The following is a 23,676-nucleotide window of genomic DNA, read 5'->3' on the forward strand; positions in this document are numbered from 1 at the left end:
GAGAAACCTTGGGGAGCCAGCAGCGCCGCACAACTTCTGCCGCATATCGTGGAAAAATCCACCGGCCACATGCGGAGTGGTTTCTTGTTCTTCACGGAGACTGCAGAGATGGTCACGCAGTAACGTGCTAGAAAGTGCCCACGCATTACACAAGCAGCAGTGATGTATTATTGCCCAATATTAATATTATTATTTTTTTGTTGAAGGCTTGTGAAGGCCTGGCCTGGTCGTATGTTCGTCAGCGGAGCTCGGGTATTTGCCCAAAATACGTAGTACGATCTCGGTAGCGGTGGACTTTCATATCTCTATACGGAGGCAAGATGTCCGAGGCCCGTGTACTGTACGTTGTCGGTGCACGTTAAAGAACCGAAGGAGGGTTAAATTGTTCGAATCCCTCCACTACATGAAATTCGCTCCAAGCTTGAGTCGCTTTGGGACGTTAAACCTGATAAACAGGCTAATCAACCGTTCGATTGCCTGTACAGGCAGCTGAATGACGCCCTATGTTCTCACATCGCAGGACGGGCGTCCGCTCAGCCTGGGCAGCCTCCGCGGCGTGCCCATGGTTGCCAGCAGCCCCGTGAGGCACGAGGGCAGCGACAGTCCGCAGCCACTCGAGGTACACGCCTACCAGCCGCCCTGGAAGGCCCTGGCCGAGTACGCCATGCACCCAAACGAGGTGGACCCCACGACGCCCCACTTCCAGCATCTCGTCAACCAGGCACGTATATGAATATGTTCTGCTGCACTGAGTCCTCGTTCGACAGATATCATTTCTCTTCACACACGTGCACTCTGACAGCATTCTGTTCGTTAGTGGACACGTATGTCCAGCCACGTTTACTTTAATAGTTAGCGCATGTCTTCAGTCATCCCAGAAGCGTCAGTGGAGTCTAGCATGACACCATAGGAGCCTCGCGAAATATCGAACCTCAGGTCTTCTTTATTAACAAATACTTCGAGGAAATAGCAATACGAAAAGCGACCAGATGCTTCATTAAAACGACGGTCACGTGAACCTTAGCGCAAAAGGCATTCACTAACTGTAACTGCAACTGTATACATTGAAGACAGCATAAAAGAAGGCTGAATGTATGCCAACTTCGAGCCTGTTCACACACCTACGCTAGACACCTGGAGAGAGTAATAAGAGAAATATTGTGAATATTGTCGCACATAAGTGTGCCAGCTATCGTGCTGTCACCGTTTTCAGCTCCAGGATTGCCTAAAAAAAGGGAGGCATCACGTAAAACAACTTTATTTGGTTGAATATCATCAGATTACTGTCATAAATTTGAAAATTAATGTTTCACGGAGCCTAATCTTAGCATGATCGAAGTTACGCCAAAGTGTACATCGTGCATGTAGTTTCTAATCGTTCAGGGAACTTCTCCATTCATTTAGTTAAATTCCTAACAAAACATATTTGCTTTATGTTACTCGTCCTCTCCTATATTAAATAGAAACCGAGCTATGCCGAGAAGGTACTTGTAGTAATGCGACCTCAAGGAAACAGTTCTCAAGTGAACGTCTGCCTGCTATAGAAGTACATAATCTGGAAAACAAGCTGTGAAGAATCTCGTATACGTACACTGTAACACTCGTAGCAGTGGCACCTTGAGTTCCTCTACGACGTCTCCAGCGACCACGCGGAGGCACGTCGATGAAGGAACTATAATTTATCGAGTCAAGATGTCGCGAAGCACGCTACGAAATGCGTGCGCTTACACTTCTCGGAAATGACAGGAGAGTACAATAGCGCCCGCTGGACAAAAAGCTACAGGGATGCTTGACGAACGCCAACGAGAGGCCTGGGTGTGTGAGTAATCCAGCAGTCAACGCAAATCCAACGCTACAGCTGTGCACACCCAACAGGGCAAAGAAAGACCGATCTACAGGCTCCTCTCGAATCAATCACGTCACCAGGAAACGGCCGGAACCTCGTCTTTCCTTTTCCCGCCTTTCGAGCGCCGATGACGACACAAAGGCGCGCGCGGAAGAGGAGCACGGTCCGTTGGCGTCCACCAAAGGATGCGGGAGAAGCAGCGATGGAGCGCGAACAGGGCTGCCAGTAGAGTTGTCTGCGTCATGTATACATACACACAATACGCGTCGCCCCAGCTAGCTGGCCCGAGTGTATACGCTGATCGCTTCTATTCGGCAGCCCATCGACGGTGTCGGCGCGCGTGACTCGCTCCATTAGCGCGGGCTCGAAGGGATAGTCGAAAGGGTTGTACAGCCGTGCGTGCCCGTCGCTGGTGTGTGTATATAGTTGCCGTGCAGTGCGGACCGCGCAGATTTAAACGACCGTGCATGGCTGAAATCGGCATCATCAAAAGCGGCTAGCTCTAAACGTGCCGCGTTCGCGCGAGCAGTGGTAGTATTAATGGAGAGTTGGGAAACACCGTTCCCCGTGTCGAGCGGTGCACGCAGCGCGGAGCTGTCGTTCCACCGCTCACTTTCGGCTAAGTGGGAACGCGGCGGAGCCATTTAACTGGCGCAGTGTTTTCACGTCGCCATCGCGAAGGTGCGTTCTGTGACACGCGCGTCCCTTGAATGGCACAGCGGCTGCTTCGTTGTTTGGCAGCGGTTAAGGCCAAACTCCATAAGCGCGAAAATGCACGCGACAGCGATGAGCGACGCTATGAGCGACGAAACAGGGCGGTCGCGCGACGTGTCGCGTACTCATTTTCGCGCAATCGCTCGGTTCTCCAGATTTGGAAACCGTCGCTCATCGCCCGGAAGTGCTGGGCTCAAGCAGCCAATAAAAAAAAACCGGAAAAGGACATACATCAGTGACGTACTGCCGGTTGTTTTCACGGCCAACGGCGATGAGCGCAACGCGTACAATGAGCGCCTCATTGATGTAATCGAACGTGGGCGCAACAAAAAATAACGCAATGTGTATTACGCATGTGCATTTAAAAAAGTGCTGCAAGGCAATAATAAACACTTTCCGTTCCATTACACAACAATATATCTTATTTTTAAATTGGAAACCGCTCGCTACGCGGTTTTCTTGGTGCGAGTTGACGGCCTCATGCCATCAACAGTGGAATTCGCTCGCTGAAGCCGTCGCGTGAATGAGGTTTGCCTGCGCTAGCGACTGATCGCGCGAAGCCGATCTACGTCGCGTCGCTTGTCGCTGTCGCGTGCATTTTCGCGCTTATGGAGTTTGGGCATTAATGTCGATTCCGACCGCAACGCTATGCAGTCGCGATGAACCAGCCGTCCGTGCGTGATTGAGAGTGAGAAAGTGCATGCAACTTGTACGCGACGTCATGCCTTACGCATGCGCACTGGAAGTCATGCGATTCATTATTTCTCTGTTTCTCTGCATGCTCGCTTACGCACACCACATTCTTCTAGCTCTCCCTACATGGTCCGCCTTGCATAAACTGAAGTGTATTGAAGAGAAGAACAAAAGTATAGGGCATATATACAACAGTGACATTGGCCCTGTGCACAGTCTTTGTTCTCCTCGTATTTTGGCGCCGCATGTGAGGCTCCTTGAATAATAGGACAGAAACATAGTATCCTGCACATTCTAGTCTGTCCCCAACGAATACACGTAATCGTCCTTTCCAATGTTCATCGTAATGGCCGCACTATCTGCCGCTGAATTGACGAAAGCGCTGAATAATTTGGTTGCAGACGAGTTGCAGCAGACACGGAAAGTATATGAAAATCACGTTACGCGAACTGAAAGAAAGAAAAAAAAAGCAACTAACAAATACTGCTTCAACGCAAACAAGAAAAAGGCACCATTCACAGCGAAAAGCGAACGCCCACGCAGCCTTTCAGAGCGGGGAAGGAGCCTTCGTTCGGACCGCGTCCCGGGACACGGTCGGGAGATGCGTCTGCCGAGTTCGAAGAGAGACTGCCTGCTCTGGCAGGACTCGTCGAGCGTGCCTGCGCACAGCCTTGTGCACGGAAGGATGGCGGAGAACAAATGTCACGCTAGAGCGGGCACACGGGCGCACTATGGTTAGGGAGGGGCTTCGACTGGAACGGGAAACCCGAAACCGGAACCGGAAGCGCTTCCGGAGCGGCTTGACCGGAACCAGTGCCTGCACTCCCCTGCGGGCCGAACGGTGCTGAAAGGGGTCCCGACAAGGAGAGCTGGGCTGTGTGTGTTCCCCATCGTTCCCGTGTCTCGTTCGCTCGGGAAGCTTCCAGGGAGCACAAGAGCCACGGGACGTGGCCCATGAAAGCCAGTTTGTATGTACGTCTCGCACGAGTTTCGGAGGGTGTAAGAAAAGACAGGCACTGGTCCGCGTAAAGGTTCTGGGTGCAACGCATATACTTTTGGTGTTGTTGCGACCGGGGTTTCCAGACACCGGGGGTCCGGGATGAAGTTGTCGAGGCAGGAGGAAGAGAGACTTGAAGAGGGTTTATTTACAATATATACATTGCGAACTCCCTACACGGTGAGCCCTCAAACGTGGCAGGCCTCTACATGACTCCTAACATAGCGCTCCATGGTGCTTGGTTCTACATGGTTCTGCTCGGTTCTGCTCTGTTCTGCCTGGTTCTCTTCTCGAAAAAAAGCACACCGAATGAGCCGTGGGGGCTCATTATAAAGGGTCTGTCCTCCCCAGATCCCTAGATCGGGGACCGCGTACAGAGGGCACCGTCCAACCACGGATCACACATTACCCGCGAGGGTGACGAGCACGCACGGTCCACGTGAACGTTCAAAATTGAAGCGTGGTCACTGCACGGCCATGTGGCACGAACGTGGCTCCTCCTCGTCAAGGGGTGTCGCTGGGCGAGGGGTCTGAAGTTGATGACTGCATCCATCGAAAGGGCCGCCGTAAACAAGCTTCAAATGGTCGCCGAACGACTCGTTCAATTAGCGGGACGATTTCCGGCCGCCGCCGCCGCCGTCATCTTCCAAAGAAGAAGCTGCACTTGTGGTCTCCCGAACTGCTCACGGTGTCGTGGCGGCAAGACGCCGCACCCTCCGGCCAGGGGGGAACAATACATGGCGGACACAGGCCGCCAACCCGTTTGGCGACTAAAAAGGAACATCAAAAGGAACGCCGATCCATTGTCAGACCTGGCGCCGGTCCTAACAGTAGGCAGCCGGTCGTTCGGTTACTTGTTTGAAGATTAAAGGAGCGCGGCTCCCTCTTCAGCTCCGGCGCCGGCCACAACAGCTCGTCCGCCGGCGGGAGAAGCGACCTGAGGGTGACCAGCTGCACAGGTTGCTCGAAGTGTCGCTGTGTAGTGCTGTCTTCCAGGCCACTGCTGATGACGCTCAGCCAAGGACTCTTTCCCTCTCGTTCCTTGTGGCTCCCCTCTGGGAAAAGCATTCATACACACCACCACAGGCACGGGAGAGCACCCTGCCCGCACTGAGACACGTCGAGTCCGACAAATTATCCAAAAGCAACCTTACTTAAGCAGTATTACCAAACACAAAGCAGCAATCGGGACGTTTCTCTGAGGTTTCACCAAAACTCCTAATCCCGATCCGATAATAATCTTCCCATCAAACTGCTTTCAAGAAAACTAATTGTCAAGTGATGCGCTCACCGTGGCATACCCGAGTGCTTGCGTGAGTAATCCGCCGTAACCCACCAGGTATCATACTCATAAAATGAAGCATTTTACTTCACGCTATCTTTTAGTTCCCGAAATTTAGTGCCGCCAAAGCCAGTCGTCAATTCCTTTTGAGAGGACGAAAGCATAACTGCCGTGCTGCACCTGCATTAGGAACATCTTTATTATACATCCGCAAACGCACATCACAGTGCGCCTGCCTGGAGGAGATACCACCTAACCGTTCCCTTGCTGTTGCCACTTTCACAAAGCATACATATAAACTCACGAGCTAGCTTTTCTTACACACCGGACACATGCGAACAAAACATTAAATGAACAACAAAAAAAGTTTCGCATGAATCCTGAAAAATCTCGCAAGCAATAACTTTGCGTCTCTACGCTCAGTCATAATTAGTTCATAACGTTGCTCCTGCTCATTTACACGTATCTACCATGACGCAGGCTCCTATGCGTGTCGTTTATGCAATCGCACAACGCTTACCTTAGCTAAACGTACAACGCCCAAGAAATGAACAAAACCAAAAAATGTGTTACCTAAACACTATTTGGTAGACGAGATTCTTAAAAAACACATTAAAATCCAAAACAACTTAAACAGTCAAAAGCAAATTTCAAAACAAAATAAATCCACTAATGACCATCGTCAAAAGCTCACGGATGTCTACTCCTTTTTGGGACTAACGCGCGGTGTCGCGTCCTGTGGGTCTTTCTAGGCGAACGGGAAATGGAACAATGGCAAAACCCATTCGCTTCGCCTCCGACCCCCGCAAAGCTCTGCGCTGACAACCTGCGTTCTTACTCTCGCTGAGTACCTCGCACTCCCGCAGTCCATCAAACATGCCGTCGATAGAGCGACGAAAGGGTCTGCCTTTCTACCCAACGTGCTTTTTTTTTTTTTCGTTTTGTCCGGCGGCTCGGACGCATACAAACCAACTCCGGTGCCGATGACAAACGCCTAATTCTGTACGCTCTAATGCGTGTCACTATCCTTCCAATAGATCTTATACAACGCATATAGGCTACCAAAATGATAGAGCGCTAACGAAAACAAAGTACAAACGAGTTATTTACAAAATCACAAAAACAAACAAAATGTTCCTTTCAACAGTCCCGAGTCGACGTTTTCCGAGAGGCTAACAGCTGTTCGCAACAACTCTGAGTCGAACTCGCGGTGGTCGCGCCCGGAACGATTTTCTCGAGAAGCGGGGTCTACAACACGCGTCAATCGCCCTGCTACCGAACCCCGCGACGTTCCTCGAAGCCGACTTGCTGTCGCTTCCTGCCCCTCGAAAACCACCGACTCTTTTGCCCCGCACCCCGTCCAATGCACCGCGAGAACAACGGAAGGGTCTCTTGCCCCTCGACCACTTACGCACACAATGCGCTTCTCTTTTCTTTGTTCTCTGGCCGCTTGGACGCTTGCGATACGGCAACTTTCTTGAAATTTCGCTCCGCCATTTGAATACATTCCTCAAACGCGTCGCGATTTTTGCCTGCCTGTTTTTACGGCGCTTTCTCCGTTTTGCACGTCTCTTGGTGCCGTCTACGGAGCCTTTCGCCCATCTCTGATGCTCACCAGCACCCACATGCTCATCTGATTTTTCGCGCGGACTGTCTGGATAATTGCCTAGCAATCTATCCTTCAAACACTGCCGCGTACGATGCGCTTTTCTTTTCCGGCGGTTCGGACGCATACGATACAGACCCGTCAGAGATGACAACAGCACTTTTCTCGCGATTTTACCACGCCGTTTGAAACCCTTACTCAAACGCGTTGTGCTCATCTCGAGCTTTGCCTTTTTGTTGCCCTTCGGACGCTTTCTCCCCTGTGCACGCTTCTTTGTGCGGACCTGGGAGCCTTTCGTCCTACTCTGACGTTCTTCATCACCGATATGCTCCTCCGCCATCTCGCGCGCCCAGTCCTGATGATTGCCTATCAGTTCATCGTTAGACCGCGGCCGCGTAGATTGCGCACTTCTGTTCCTTACTCTCCGGCCGCTCAGACGCATGCGATTTAAGCCAGTCAGAGAAGACAACGGGCCTTTTCTCGCAAATCCGCCACGCCGTTTGAAGGTCCTCGTCAAACGCGCCGCGCTGATCGCGAGCCTTGCCGCGCTTCTGTTTTTCGGACGCTTTCTCCGTTTGGCACATTCCTTGGTGCCAAACCTGGAGCCTTTCGTCCGCCTCTGACGCTCATCAACATGGTCTACAGGGCTGCAAGGTTCGATGGAACACTCTGTTAATCTTAACTTCGTTTCCACCACCACGGAACCCTCACACCCTGCTGTGACCGCGAGCTCTTTTCCCTCAGAATGGGTTAAAACCTGTTCCATTCCCTTACAGGCACTAGCCTTCTCTTTGGCCTCAAACGGCACCGCCGCTATATCTACAGATATCAGACCCGCAGCACTCTCTTCGGCCCTAAACGGCACCGCTGCTGAAACGCACCGTTCGTGCGGTACATCTGCAAATTTCTGACCTGTAGCCCTCTCTTCGGCCTTAATCGGCACCGCCGCTACGTCGCACCGTTCGTGCACTTCATCTACAGATGTCTGACCTGTAGCCTTCGCTTCGGTCTTAAATGGCACCGCCGCTACATCGCACCGTTCGTGCGCTACATCTATGGATTGACCACTCTGCTGCAATGCCACCAATTCACAATTAAGCCTTTCTATCTCTTCATCTAATTCCTGCATCCTTTTTATATGTTCTTCATGCCTGCGCTCAGCTTCCAATTCCTCCTGGCGCCATCTTTCCTTTCTTTGCGCCCTTTGTACTTCCTCCTCCTGGTCCAATAAGTACATATTCCCGAAGTGCTCGATTTCCTCATTGTCACTATTGCTTTCGAGAATCACTTCGCGGAGTTTAGAAGCAGGCATATCATCATTAAAATCTAGCTCCAGATCCCAACACAGGTTCAGCAGGTCCTCTCTTGTCAATCTCGTAAGATCCATGGCGACTACTTTGCTTTGGCTCAGCTGTGACAAAACACAAACCCACCAGCGTTTCAATTCTGGGTCTAGAGAAATTGAAGCCTGGCAAATCTCACAGCGGAGACCACAAGCTTAAGCACCCAAGTAGCACTACGTGGCCAACATTCCTCTCTACTTTTTCTTGTTAATTTTTCACTCCTGCTTTTTACAACATCCTAAAATTTAACCCGCAACGTACCCTTAGAAATTTTGAAACATTACCACTTGTTCCTATTGAATCATCTAAGCTTTCCTGCTTTAGCGTACTTGCTCAGATAATCATCCAGTGCTGCCTTGTGCTGAGATAACAACCACAGTGGCCAGGCAGTTGTTGGTTATATCTATCTTTTAACGAATCTAGGCTAAAAGACTCGATATATCTCAAGCACAAAGCCAGGCACTCACCCCATTACGTGCGGTGGTGGTACGCTGCTTCGATCCCGCCGAGTTCCAGGGCTTTCGGCTGGCCTCCGGTACATGTCGCTCTCCGTCGCAGACTCGTATCCCACCGCTGCCACCAGCTGTTGCGACCGGGGTTTCCAGACACCGGGGGTCCGGGATGAAGTTGTCGAGGCAGGAGGAAGAGAGACTTGAAGAGGGTTTATTTACAATATATACATTGCGAACTCCCTACACGGTGAGCCCTCAAACGTGGCAGGCCTCTACATGACTCCTAACATAGCGCTCCATGGTGCTTGGTTCTACATGGTTCTGCTCGGTTCTGCTCTGTTCTGCCTGGTTCTCTTCTCGAAAAAAAGCACACCGAATGAGCCGTGGGGGCTCATTATAAAGGGTCTGTCCTCCCCAGATCCCTAGATCGGGGACCGCGTACAGAGGGCACCGTCCAACCACGGATCACACATTACCCGCGAGGGTGACGAGCACGCACGGTCCACGTGAACGTTCAAAATTGAAGCGTGGTCACTGCACGGCCATGTGGCACGAACGTGGCTCCTCCTCGTCAAGGGGTGTCGCTGGGCGAGGGGTCTGAAGTTGATGACTGCATCCATCGAAAGGGCCGCCGTAAACAAGCTTCAAATGGTCGCCGAACGACTCGTTCAATTAGCGGGACGATTTCCGGCCGCCGCCGCCGCCGTCATCTTCCAAAGAAGAAGCTGCACTTGTGGTCTCCCGAACTGCTCACGGTGTCGTGGCGGCAAGACGCCGCACCCTCCGGCCAGGGGGGAACAATACATGGCGGACACAGGCCGCCAACCCGTTTGGCGACTAAAAAGGAACATCAAAAGGAACGCCGATCCATTGTCAGACCTGGCGCCGGTCCTAACAGTAGGCAGCCGGTCGTTCGGTTACTTGTTTGAAGATTAAAGGAGCGCCGCTCCCTCTTCAGCTCCGGCGCCGGCCACAACAGTGTGTGGAAATATCGATTTAACGGAGCAGCGCGTCCATCAGTCGTTGTCTTGCCAACGCATGGTGCGGGTGCCGTTGAAAACAGTATGGACCTAGCATATCTGCATACATGCTTCAGCCGTTCCCTCTCGCCGCCAGTGACTTGCTTAAAAAAACCGAGTCGTTGGTTCGTCTCTTTCATTCGCGAATATGAATACGGCGTGAAATTTCATATGGGGCGGAGAATATAGACGCGTTGGAGGGAGAACAGTGCCATTCAAGGAAATCGGCGGCATTTTATCCCGGGGCGAGGTTGATTATCCTGACATCATTAGGTTGATTTTCCTAACATCATCAGACGCTTACAGCATTCACATAGTAAGTATATGGTTCTTGGCGACCATTGTTTTAAAGCCGTAGAGCAGCGGGTAAGTAAGTGCACATAATCAGCTGGAATTTGGGAAGTAACGTTAATTGGTCCCTGCGCCGTTTAGCTCGTACCCTTCATCTTTATTCGTCTTTGTGGTTGTGACCCATGCTTGCAAGTGTGGCAGCTTGGGCTAGTTGGTATGGCATGACGATAGTTATAGCGCTCGTGTCCTTAGTGTCCTTCTTGTCTCTGTGTCGTCGTTTCGTTCTCGCGCTTTAACTATCGTCATGCCATGCCTGCAAATTATGTCAGCATGCAATTACGCATGACACAGGTTTGTAATTGTGAAACCAATTAACGGAGCATAATTGCTCGGAAACGGCATCAAGAAATTTCAGAGTCGAGTCTGTCTGTACTTCTTTCTTTCTTTCTTTCTTTCTTTCTTTCTTTCTTTCTTTCTTTCTTTCTTTCTTTCTTTCTTTCTTTCTTTCCCTTTCAGGAACTTTGACGCAGGTTACTGAAGCGCGATGACACTTTCCGCCTGCGCGACGCAAACATAGCGAGCATAATTACTCGGAAACGGCATCAAGAAATTTCAGAATCGAGTCTTTCTTTCTTTCTTTCTTTCTTTCTTTCTTTCTTTCTTTCTTTCTTTCTTTCTTTCTTTCTTTCTTTCTTTCTTTCTTTCTTTTTCAAGTGGGAACTTTGACGCAGGTTACTGAAGCACGATGACACTTTCCGCCTGCGCGACACAAACTGTAGCATCCGAACGCGTGGACGCAGTGTAAGAGTCGGAAGGAAGACAACAATATTTATTTGCCTCGTTCGACCGTACGACCATCAGAAGCACCTGTAGAGTTGAGATGGCGCATATTGTAGCATTTCTGTTTTATCCACACTATTCGGACCATGGCGTCATGTAAAAACTAGATACAGTGAGAGAGAACAATGCACTGGCTTTGTTTCTTTATCTCTCTATTTCCCTTAATATCTTCCTCTCGCTTACTGTTGTCTTCAAGCGAACACTGAGACAGTTAATGACTCTGTACCGGACGGCTGTGCCTCGTCAAGTCGAAGCACCTAAAGGGAAAAACAGAGGCCCGTGTGATGTAAATTACAGCTAATTTGTGTGGTCTTCTTTCTTTATTCTTTCTTTATTTGTTTCTTTCTGTACCAGTACAGAAAATGGAGCGAAGGTAAAAGGCTGAAAGCCTGACTAAGGGCCTTTGCTCCAAATACAGCGAGGCAGACAGGCTGTCATAAGAATTTTGCAGGATACAGAAAAAAATACAAAAATATACAAAAATACAAAAGTTACATGTTGAAATACTGTAACACATACAATAGTAATAAAATGTTATTTCTAGTAAACAAATATATACATAACCTTCGTAATGTTTTAAATATCAATAGATATAAGTTGTGATTTCTCATCGCCATTGCAAGAGATATACAAAAATAACAATATACACAGGGAAGCATAGGAAAAAGAACACACACATAAAAAGCATCAGATACTACTTAGGCAAAGAGGACACCTAGAACGATAGTCAAGAAAATTCAGTGTTGTTTTCAATCAATACCATCCTGATCGTATGCTTAGAAACTGTACAATTTATATCTAGGAGGCTGTAGGTTTTGTTTAAAAACGTGGGTATCTGAAAAGATGAGTGTTGTCGTCCACAGATCGTTCGAGTCTTCGGAGTCCTTCTTGCGTAAGTACGAAAATCGTACAGAGAACCACGAGAATCCCGCGAATGATAGAGTCTATTCCGTTTTATGTACTGAAATAACTTAAAATAGTAAATCTGGCTTGCTTTGAGCATGCGATATTTCGAAAATAGCGGTTCTGTCCGCAAGTCACGTTGTCAGGCAAGTACGTTGTTCGTCAGGCAAGTACGTTGGAATTTGCAGGAAGGTTAGTCTGTAGGTGTGTAAACACGCGAATCGTTAGATAAGCCGCAGGAAACAGAATGTATACATCCAGAAGTCACACGGACGGCCATTCGTACAAGTGCTGCGTATGTGAAGACTTGAATGCTTAGACGCGAGACAAGCGACAAAGTGATCTAGATCTTGATCGTGTTGGTCCTCGTCAGGTTGATATTATTCTGTGCGAGAGAAACAGAGTCGGTTGAGAGGGTCGCTGTGTAGTTCAAGTTTCTTGGATGCAAAGCAGCTCTTTGACTAGCCTGTGTAACGCTGTCCCGTACGCCCGCGCCAACCCCATCGCGGCAGGTGTTGGAGCGGTGCCAAATAGGTCAAGTCACGGCTGCGCGTTAACGTCACTCTCTCCCTCACCCGCAGCAGCTGCCGACCCTCCGCTCACTCGCAACACACTTCTCTCTCGCTTCACCTTCTCCACCGCCTGCAACACTTGACCGCACGTCGAGTGGAAACACTGGACAGATTTAGTTGCGCGTTTGCAACAGCCGTATGGACGCAGCCTGCCAGCCATTCGCAATGGGAAGCTGCGTCCATACGGCTGCTGCGGACGCGCAACTAAATGTGTCTACTTTTTCGGTAGAAAACGAAAGTAATGTACAACAACCTCGGAAGAGAGCAGCACTTCGAGATAGGTGATAGTAAACTTCGAATTGTAGAACACCATGTCTACTTAGGGCAGGTAATAACCGAGGAGCCGAACCACGAGATTGAAGTAACTAGAAGAATAAGAATGGGGTGGAGCACATTTGGCAAGCACTCTCAAATTATGACAGGTAGATTGCCGCTATTCCTCAAGAGGAAGGTATATAACAGCTGTATCTTGCCGGTACTTAGCTACGGAGCAGAAACCTGGAGACTTACAAAGAGGGTTCAGCTTAAATTGAGGACGACGCAGCGAGCAATGGAAAGGAAAATGGTAGGTGTAACCTTAAGAGACAAGAAGAGAGCAGAGTGGATTAGGGGACAAACGGGGGTTAAGGATATCATAGTTGAAATAAAGAGGAAATGGACATGGGCCGGGCATGTAGCGCGTAGATAGGATAACCGCTGGTCATTAAGGGTAACTAACTGGATTCCCAAAGAAGGAAAGCGGGTTAGGGGGAGACAGAAGGTTAGGTGGGCAGATGAGATTAAGAAGTTTGCGGGTATAAATTGGCAGCAGCAAGCACAGGATCGGGTTAACTGGCGGAACATGGGAGAGGCCTTTGTCCTGCAGTGGACGTAGTCAGGCTGATGATGATGATGATGACTCTTTCGGCTCGTTTATATGCGATGAAACTCGCACGAAACCCAACTTGTCTCTCGTGTCTTAGCGTTTCAAACAAACGTTTATCCCAGTAAACGTTACACCAAATTTGATTTCAAACTGTTCTTCCAGCACGCACGTCGATGCCCGTTTCAACCGGACGAACGCCGTGCGCACCGCTGTTGATTCGCATCCCATCAGGGTTCCCTTCGAGGAGACGGTCCTTTTTTTTTTGTCAGCCACTGCCCCGAACTTGTCTTTGAAGCTTAGAGGCTGCGTACGGAAGAGTCGTTGGCGCCGGATCTAAGATGCCTACAGTGCGCGGGAGAATGTTACCCCAAACAACGTGAGCTCGAGATCATTGAAGTTACGGCTGCGTGCACAGCTGCACTGAACGTACCCGGGCGTTATTGGAATTGAAGAAAGGTGTCTGCTTAACGTTACTTGTCAGGTCACCATTTAGCCTTTAAAGTTCAAGGTGTAAGTTAATATATAGTATATTTATCACAGAAAACATTCGTCGTTCTTGCATGTGAATGTGTTAACTTTTTTTTTATTGAAACCATTTATCTTCGTGACACAGCAATGCTGTTTCAATTAACGATAAAACCCAGTGCACAGAGTTTCCATTGCGCGACATTAAAAGTTGGATGCGGTCTTATTAGACTGCAGAATGGACAGTCTCATTCCTGGTACTCTAAAAACAAAAAACAAAACACACACAAAAAACACAACACCGTGTCGTAAGACCTAAAGAAAATGATCAATGGGCATCGTAAGATACAAAACAGACGAAGTAGTAGGAGAACAGACGGAAACATGATAAACGAAACGCATTTCCGAATACGGCGAGATGCGAAAGCAGTGGAGGCCAGTAATGAGCGACAAACAAACAAAATGCGGGAAAAGATATGGCGGCGGGCCTGGCGCTCACGCCATTGCCTCGTTGGCGGCTGCCACGCGGATCGATGGTGTGTGGCGGTGCTGTTTGCCCTCGGCCAGCCTTGGCGCGAGCGAGCGATGGTGGCACGGCACGCCGGTCGCCTCTTTCGGCGATGTTTGCCAAACCACCGCCGCGACCAGGCCGTCGGAAGGAAGCGGCGAGAGAACTAAGCGAAAGCAAAAAGTGAAAACAACAAAGGCGCGCAACAAACGAGGCAGCGAAAGGAAAGAAGCTACAAAGGGGAGCCTGGGAAAAGAGAGGAAACCACGTACACCCGGGAGAAAAAAACTGTAGCAAGAAAAAAAAAGCCTATACTCAACTCGCGAGTGCAAGAGTCCCTCCTCTCATGCTCCAAACATGCTTCTCCCCCGGGATACCTAAAGAGGAGACAGACCGACGTCCACGCACGAGCGCAAACAACTCGGGACGAGATGTCAGCGACAGGAGGTGTCCGAGCCAGCGCTGATGGACTTCGGAAAACAAAGCGGCCGGCCGGCCAGCAAATGTGTAGCGGGGGAAGTAAAGAAATTTATACAAGAGAACAAAAGAAACGACGAGAAAACGCACGGTGACGGACGGCTTTGAACGGAAGGGGCCGAAAGAGAGTGGCGATTTCTTTATAAGGGCCCCTTCTCCGATCGCCGACTCGCACGCATGTTGCACGCACCGAGGGCGCTGCTGTCGAGAACAACGTGTCCTGATCAAGGCACGTGACCCTGTTTACCGTAGGTACACGGCTGAAACCATGTTTTCTTTTCTTTTTTTTTTTTGCAGACGGCTGCTTAAGTACGATTGGACGGTAACGTCCACTGTAGATCACAGAACTGTTAAGTTTTATATTCTCTTCCTTTTTCCCATCCCCAACGTATGGTAGCCAAGAGGACACAACCGTAGCTAACGTCTTTATATTTCTTTTATCCTCCTTCTATTTCTCTAATTTTGATGTCGATGTTTCCCCATATTACCACAAAACCGAAGAATGACATGGGTCTGTATACTTGCTCATGACCCATTTTTTTACCATTCTTTTTGTTTGTTTCGGTATTTTAGTTCATGCGCCTACAACCTCTTCAAAAACAAAACAAAGTAGGATGAGATATATTATTGCACTAAAAAGTAAATGACCGGCTCAGCTTCAGAGAAACAAAACGTACAAATTCCGACTCACGATAACGGTTTTAAGAAGAAGCAAAAAAAAAAATAAAAGTCATAAGCCGAGTAAATACCGAGAAACAATTTCCGTTTAATCTATGCTCATACGCATAGAAAAAAAGGCGTCGTTTTCTCACGCTCAATTGCCCTGGGCTTCCCCGATCGTTAAGGGACCGCCGCGACGAGGTCTAAATAAAAAAAAAAGCAACAAGAACCCCAACAGAAAAAAAAGCACTGGAAAATGAAAAATAACGCATGAGAAACCGTACGGCAGAGAGGAAGAGCGCAGAACGAAGGCGACAGACCACGAAGCAGAGGAGTTCGGCTTCTTCGGACGGTGGGCACCTAGGACGTCCACTGCGCGCATCCACGTTGTATACGTTCCTCCTTCGTAAATGAGACGCGGCGTTAGGTGGGGAAGGGAGGGGGAGGCTCGAGCTAGAGTGGGACGCGACGGAGTTGCAAAGAGACGAGTAAAAGATACGGCGCACCCTCCGTCTGACCATCGGCGCTTCTGCTATCTTTAGAGGCAGAAACTGCGGAGAGGGGGGGCTCTGCCGGGCAGGTTGCGGTGGGAGATGGCGTCCTGCAACCACGACGACAACGAGGACTGTCGCCTCGTCGTCGCGACGTCTGCAGCGTCCGTCGGCGCCTTCCCGGCGAGGACACTGCGCGGGAGAGGGAGGTGTGACGAGAAAGACCCTACAGGAAAATTGGTTCGAGGCGTCGCCTTCCTTCCCCGGCCGGCGTAGTGCCCTACGTGTAAAAGCGAGCGCTGTGCCCGGCCGACGGGTGTCCGTGTCGCCGCTCGCTGATGCTGTCGCGTCCTGACGCCTGCTTGCCTGTGCGATCAGGTCTAGGACCGGTCGCCCCCCCCCCCCCCCTCTCCGCCTGATTCCCCACTAGCCGCTGCTCCAGTCTCACCCGAAACGTAGTGTAGTGGGCGGGAGCATTGCCACTGGTCGCAGCAACACTGCACGGTTTTCGTGTTTTCTGGAGTTGAATCATCACTGGATTATCCGGAGTTTTTAAAGGGCTTGAAGACTGCGCTCCATAGCAAGAAGGTTTTGAAGAAGCTCAGCTTCTATTGCCATTCATTGTGATGCAATAGGATGCTGGAAATGCATTTTGACGGTCGAAACCCGTCTGTGTGTTATTTTAGAACCCCGAGAAAAGCATCGTGAGGATACGTTTTCATTAAAGCAGTTGTGTATACGACGTTAAATCAGGAGCATTCACACGCGATCACACAGTGCTTCAGGTCTATCCACGTTGTTCAAAGGAACTCCCGAAGAACGCACTTGTGCACATTGATTGATATGTGGGGTTTAACGTCCCAAAACCACTATATGATTATGAGAGACGCCGTAGTGGAGGGCTCCGTAAATTTCGACCACCTGGGGTTCTTTAACGTGCACCCAAATCTGAGCACACGGGCCTACAACATTTCTGCCTCCATCGGAAACACAGCCGCCGCAGCCGGGATTTAATTGATCAGCCGAGTACCTTAGCCACTGGACCACCGCGGCGGGGCGCACTAGTGCATAAAAAAGTCTGTTGTGCAGAGTATAACATTTCGCAAAACGGTGATTCATGTGTAGGTCGCAATGCTTTTGACCTGGCAATGATTAAGTGTGTGGCGCGAACAAATACAAAAACACTAAATAAACCAATTTTCAGCCGTGTTACCTTGAACAGGTTGCGATAACGAATATGTACGTCCTTTCAGAGACGAAGCAGTGCAGTAACAAGCAAACGCGTCGTGTAAAGCGGCATCAAATGCACTGTCACACATCGCGATCGACCAGCTTTCTGTTTAACCCCCAGAGATAGTTAAGCGCTATTTTCGCAACTGGTAGCCTCGTTACCATGGTTAGTTGGTTAGTAGCCTAGTACGAGGTTCACATCTGAACAGTTCTTTATAGGTAAATTTTCTTGAGTATACCTGTGCGGATCTACGAATTATCTGTGTGTATATGCGATGAGGCACGCAGGCTAAAATCTCCGGGATAATCTGTGACAACTGTTGTCTATCTATCAGTTTCTCATGCGGTCTTATTACGGCTATAACGTAGAAATATTGCACCACGGACAACCTCAGGTCGTCACTGTTTCTTACGTGCAAAAAATACGGCACATTCCAAACTCGAAATTCACCGGTATATAGAAGGCTGACGATGTAAATTTTTTTTTCTTCACTTCTGAGTTCACTTTTAAGATTCGTGAGAACAGAATTGAGCTTCTAAGGAAACAGAAAAGAGGGCGCAATTCGACCGCGCACGCTTTTAGCGAACAGTGAGTGCTGTGCGAGGAAGCCCACGAAACGAGGGACGTACGTTAGGAGGAGAAACCGTCCGGCTTTTTCTCGCTTTTTTTTTTTTTCGCCGTTCTTTGGAGCCCTCTCGCCCATCAGCGGCGGCGGCGGCCTCCATTAATTATTCAACCGTAGGCCTGACGGCACACGCGGCTGTTTGCGCTGCAGGGCCTCTGGAGTGCACGCGCTTCACCACCGCAAGGGAAAGGGGATTGCGTTGCCTGTAGGTCGTCTTCTCCCCGGAACGCAATCGCGCAATGCTTGCAGAGCGCCTCGTCCGGTAATTACATTGACATAGCGGCGGCCTTCCGCTGGCTCTTCTCCCCCTGGCTTTCCGATCCGAAAAGCTTCCCACGACTGCCGTCTCAACCACAGCGCGCGTCTCCTCGCCTAAACTATAGTTCCGTCACCGCTACTCTTCTTGCTCGCCGGCGTAGTTAGTAGGCTTGCTTACTCAGCCCATCCTACCTTTCTTTTACTACGTTTTTTTCCCTACTAGCGTTCCATTGACGACGCGGTTTTTGCGTCGCGGTGCAAACACGAGTCCTCCCCGGATGGGATTTGGCGACGGCCGCAGCGCCCTCCCACGCCGGTTGTTTGCATCGGGCACACACACTTGGTGGAGCACTCCCGAGTGCGCGGCCCGTTAAGTACGGGACGTCCGTCCGCGCGGCGCTTGCGCATTGATACGCGCGCCAGTGGAGTTGGCGACGAGTGCGATCGGTGCGCGGCATCGGGCTAATTCGCTTCGCAATCCTCCGGGATGTCCCTCTTGGCGGCAGCACGCTCGGCTGAATCGAGGCAGCAGAGCGTACGCTCTTTTTTTTTTTCCCGTGTCAAATCTCGTCGTCGCCTTTGAATCAGAGGAAGAGGAGCAAGGCGGTATTCGAACATTTGAAGTAAATAAACAAACGATACTGCTTCTCCAGTACTCCGAAGCAAAAGCTTCTGAGTACCGGAGGCGATAGTGAAGTGCATGCGTATCGGCCTTCGGTTATCGATAAGTCTCCTCCATCAGGCTGTGCACGTGAGTGTAACTGTATGTAATGTTACAACAAATGAAACACGAAATTCGAACGCTTGACCTCCGTCTACGTGGCTTGACACTGTGAGGCGTATAAAGTGAGACATATATTCTTATAGAGGCATCAGAACGATACGGTATTCACTAAGCTTCGGTGGAAATTTAAACGTGAAGCTTGGCAAAAGTGAATTTTTTGAAATTGTGTGGTTTTGATTAGGCATAGTTTGATATACTTTGGAAAACGTGGCTTCGACAAAAAGTGAGGAAGTCGACATTGTTGTATGAGTGGGTATGAGCCATGTTTGTGGATTCATCATCATCATCATCATCACAAACTGTGGTGTGGCCTGCTACAGACTCATTACTGTTAAACGTAACAACCAATGGTATTTGAAATAACATAGACAGAAAACCATGAATGCATGCTCGCTAAATTACCTGAAAATAATATAACCAGAAAAGATTGCTCAAACAAGACTTCGTGGGCGTTGACGCTTCTTCAAGTTGACGCCTCATAATATATATCTCTCTATCTCGCTCTCTTATTTTTTGTTTACGGCAGTCCTACGTTTGAATGCTCTGGCAGAGTGTTGAATGTTGAGCCTCAAAAAACGAACTCCCTAATGTATGCTGCGTGCCTGTTTCTTTTTATATATTCACTTATTTATTTATTCAATACTGCGGACTCATGGTCCGTGCAGTGGGGTTAATAATGTAGCGGCGTGACGGTGTCTGACGTGCCGTCGTCACTGGTTTGATGAAAGGACGACTCAGGGAGGAAGCGAGCTGCCGAAGTAGAGCGGCGGCCGTGGCGTCTGCAGCCAGCCAGAAGCGACAAACGCGCCTCGCGCCACTGCAGTGCTCGTCATCTTTTTCTCTATAGCCGGCTGGCCACCACTGGCGCTACGCTACAATACAATTACAAATAAATTACAAATAAAAAAGTGACAATGACACAACAACAATAGAAGGTGATGAACGTTATTAGGCAACTTGATCACAGGTATCGTAAGGCTGTAAATTCGCTAACGGTTGCCGCAAAGTATGAAAATATAAAAACTTCAATTCGCGCTGGCTGCATGTCCGTGCAAACACGGCTTTCGTCACTCCCGATTGATATTTTTCACCCAGCATTATCCTAAATTTTACAGGGGGGGGGGGCACTTAACGACATGCCGTTTTTCGTGCGTCCTGCAGCAGAGCTGTACCTTTCGATGTGTATTCCAAGCGTGTGACCTGTCCCCGCTGTCTTTCTCGTTCACAGATGCACGGTTACGACACGGGTGACCCCGGCTGCATGGGCGTACTACCCCTGGGTACCGGCGGCCACTACCTGTGCCCGGACGACGGTCTAGGCGCGCCGCCCAGCAACCTGTCGTCGCACCACTCCAGCCACTTACCCGGCACGCCCTCCGAACTGTCCAGCCCCACGAGCGAATGACCTCCGGGGCCCTCCCCGAGGGGTCGTCCGAGGACGCGAAAGCAGGACCGCGCGCCGCGGCCTTAAAAGACCTGCACCGCCGCGAAGACGTCCGCCGCGCCAGTGTACATATGTACTGCAGTGAAGCCGCGCAGGAGGCACAGAGTGCGGTGGCCCTACGCCAGGAGAACAAGCGGGCGGCCCGGCGTTTCAGCCTGGTGTGCGCCCTGGCTCCTGACGCAGAGACGGGCAGTCTTACGACAACGCCAGCCGTTCTCGCAGGAGAACAAGAAGCTGGCGAAGCGGAGGAGCCAATCAAGGCCAACTAGCCACTACAGGGGAGGGCTTCGATGGTCGTTTTATACGTGTAGGCCGCACGTGGGGACGAGGCAGGCGGCACGGGAGAAACCGTGTGGCACGGGAAAAACGAGGCACGGGAAAAACCGGGGTTGCGTTTGCGTCGACTTTGCGTGTGCGTCGACCAGACTATATTTTTGTTTCATTTCAGCGACACCCATCTCACTGAGCTAACTATCCGAGGTAGTAAATTCCAGGATAGGGATATGTCAAATAAGTGACACCCAATGGAAAGAGGTTGAATTCGCTTGCAACTGGAGCAGCGTCCTCAGATCACGCATGCGGTTTTTCTCGTGACGGAGGATTTACGAACAGTTTTCAGTCACCTCGCTAAAGCGAAGAAACGGGCAGTACCGATGGAAGCTAATCAAAGCCGCATAGTCGTACCTGAAAAGTTCGACAAAGAAAGATAGTAAAACAATTATCGGGGCTTGGCGCCCCGAAACATAATTGGGTTTTGAAGGACGCCGCAGTGAAAGGGTCTGGAAATTTCGTCCACCTGTGATTCTTTAACGTGCACCTAAATTCAAGCACATGGACGTATAGCATTACCACCTGCTCAGAAATGCGCTCGCCGTGGCCGAGAATCAATCGAGCTACTTATAAGAGTCAGCAGCCGCTGCACAACCGCGACGGGTGAGAAAAGCAAGAAAAAGCTTATATAAACGCACGCCCAAATTCAAGACTGTGTATAACGCTCAATACATGGATGACGCCAAGAGTGTTTACTGGCTGTGAAGAATAGCAACATCAGCAACGGGTTTCCCAGTAAACTATACTTGTACATCACCGGCTGCATCACCGGTTCGAGCAGATATACAACTGTCCTACCTGCACATCACCGGCTGCGTTTTTTCGTTTCTAGAATCAGCGTTCGAGCAGGTACTACTGTGTAGCCTCCACTCGCACAACTACATTAGCACGGCACGAGTCGAGTGAAGACCAGAGATGTCGACAAAAGCGCGTGGAAGAAGAAAAACAAAGGTGCCATACCGATTCCGGATACATGAGGCTGTGTGCGTCTTAGCTCCGCGATCGAGAGCGGTCAGCGATATCGACGTGTTTCGAGAGCGATCGACCGCATCCGTTCATCGCGACGTAACTCCTTTTAAACGTCGTTTATGCTGCCCAACACCCTCCCCAACCCGCTCGTCGTGTGGATCCCTATATTTATTGTCCAGCAGTCATAAGGCGGCCTTCAAGTTGGGCCACCAGAACTCACTGACCGCAACTTGTCACGAAGCTCTACACCGGACTGTGACCGTGCAAAAGTTGAGAAAAACAATGTTTGTTTAATCGCTTTTAGTCCCTCTGTCATCTAATAAGATGAGGGGGGAGTCTTAACATTACGAACTTCGTTGAAGAAGTGAAAAAAAAATAGCAACAAGGACTGTACCAAGCTTATAGCCCATCTCAATTGTGTTCAGCGCCTTATCCGTGTTTTTTTTTTTTTTTCATCACGATTCCATTCTAATGTCATTGTTTCGCCTGCTTTCGATGCAAGGTTGGAATTTGTGAAAGCTTGAGTCTTGTTTACGTTTGATGAGACTGTTGCATATTTTTTTACGGATCCTGGGAAGAACACTTATGTTGTACTGCTTGTTTTTTTTCCCCTAGATATGTGCGCCTAAGGCTGCAATATACGGGCTCATAAAGTCCAAATAAGATGTTCACTGTTTCGGCAAGTGTTTGCTTGTTCAGAAAAAAATGTTTGTGTGTGTACTTCGTAAAAACAATTAACTCGAGCAGACTTCTGTCGACGACTCACGCATAGCTGCATTGTTTCATGTTTGAATGAGACTTGAATTTCGAGATGCGAGCTGGGTCTGTCGGCAAATTATACTTACGCGCCTTCTAACTCGATCATATACGCCATTCTATTTCGAACGAGGCAAAAAAATCTAGTCCCACACACAAAGGGTCCAGCTACTTGCTGGACGGTACACGGTCATCTGCTCACAATATCCAATGCATTGCTGTGGTGACAATAGCAAAAATAGAAGACAAGATATTCAGTTTGTTAATAGTTTTCTTTTTTTGGCACGAGTTTGTGTAAGTAATAACAGTGATTTTGGCGGCGCTTGTGACTGAAGATTTTATGTGAGCTTAAAGCTACAAAATTAGGATGTCTTTCTTCCATTACCCTGCGCCTTGCATGAAGTGCATTGAAGGCTCGTGAATTGTTTTGTTTTGTGCCGCGTTGCTTAAAGTTCTGTAAATAGTGATGCATCGAGACGCGAGGTGTCTCAGAATGATATGTGAAGAATAAAATACACATGCTCTGACCATGAATCTTTTTTGTCGGAAAAAAATCAAAGCTCAAACTTATTGGTTGCTTCTACGAGCAATCACTGCATGTTCTCTTTTATTGTTTCCTTACTTGCATGTTAGTCTTATTGTACAGTGTAGTACACTGTACAAGTGTGGTAGCTGAGTGTAGAAGCAGTCCACATCTTCGAAGGGAAGAACGCCTACAAGGGGGGGGGAGAGAGAGAGAGAGAGAGAGAGATAAATAGAGAGGAAAGGCAGGGAGGTTAACCAAGCTTGGCTCGGTTGGCTACCCTACACTTGGAGTGGGGGAAAAGGGGAATAATAGAACGAAAAGAGACAGAAAAGAAGAGGAGTAAGAAACAACATGACTAAAAGCTTATGCTACGGTAAATATGCTGAACCACGATACATTTTCGTCGAAAAACATCTTTGGGTCTGCTGGAATTATCGAAAACATTGAAGACAGCCTACTCTGAGTGCTGACAGGCCAGAACAACAAATAGTGGAGGCCATGGGTAAGACATCTCTTCGACTTGATGCCGTCTCGACTTGACGAGAAAAGGCTGAAAAAAAAAAAAACTGCGTAACATTGTATTTTGTCCAGTCGAGCACTGTATCAGCTAGAGCACTTGATGAATTTGTGTATAGAAACATTCGAAAAAGCAAACGTAATTTAATGCGCAAAAAAGCAAGAAGACGTATTTTTGCGCCCACGCAACTTTGCCGTCGAGCTTAAAAGCTT

General features: G+C 49.3%; 1 protein-coding gene across 1 annotated transcript in view; it reads left to right on the forward strand.

Annotated features, from left to right (window-relative positions):
* Nucleotides 1-22,948, forward strand: part of tup (LIM1_Isl and LIM2_Isl domain-containing protein tup) — a 184,413-nt gene extending 161,465 nt beyond the window's left edge. The window contains exons 5-6 of the mRNA XM_037412135.2: nucleotides 521-721; nucleotides 20,151-22,948. Of these exons, the coding sequence (XP_037268032.2) occupies nucleotides 521-721; nucleotides 20,151-20,327 (378 nt within the window). The 3' untranslated portion in view covers nucleotides 20,328-22,948. The remainder of the gene's footprint in view (nucleotides 1-520; nucleotides 722-20,150) is intronic.
* The last annotated feature ends 728 nt before the right edge of the window (nucleotides 22,949-23,676 follow it).

This window comes from Rhipicephalus microplus, chromosome 1, assembly GCF_043290135.1.
Source record: "Rhipicephalus microplus isolate Deutch F79 chromosome 1, USDA_Rmic, whole genome shotgun sequence".
In the NCBI taxonomy this organism is placed as follows: domain Eukaryota; kingdom Metazoa; phylum Arthropoda; class Arachnida; order Ixodida; family Ixodidae; genus Rhipicephalus; species Rhipicephalus microplus.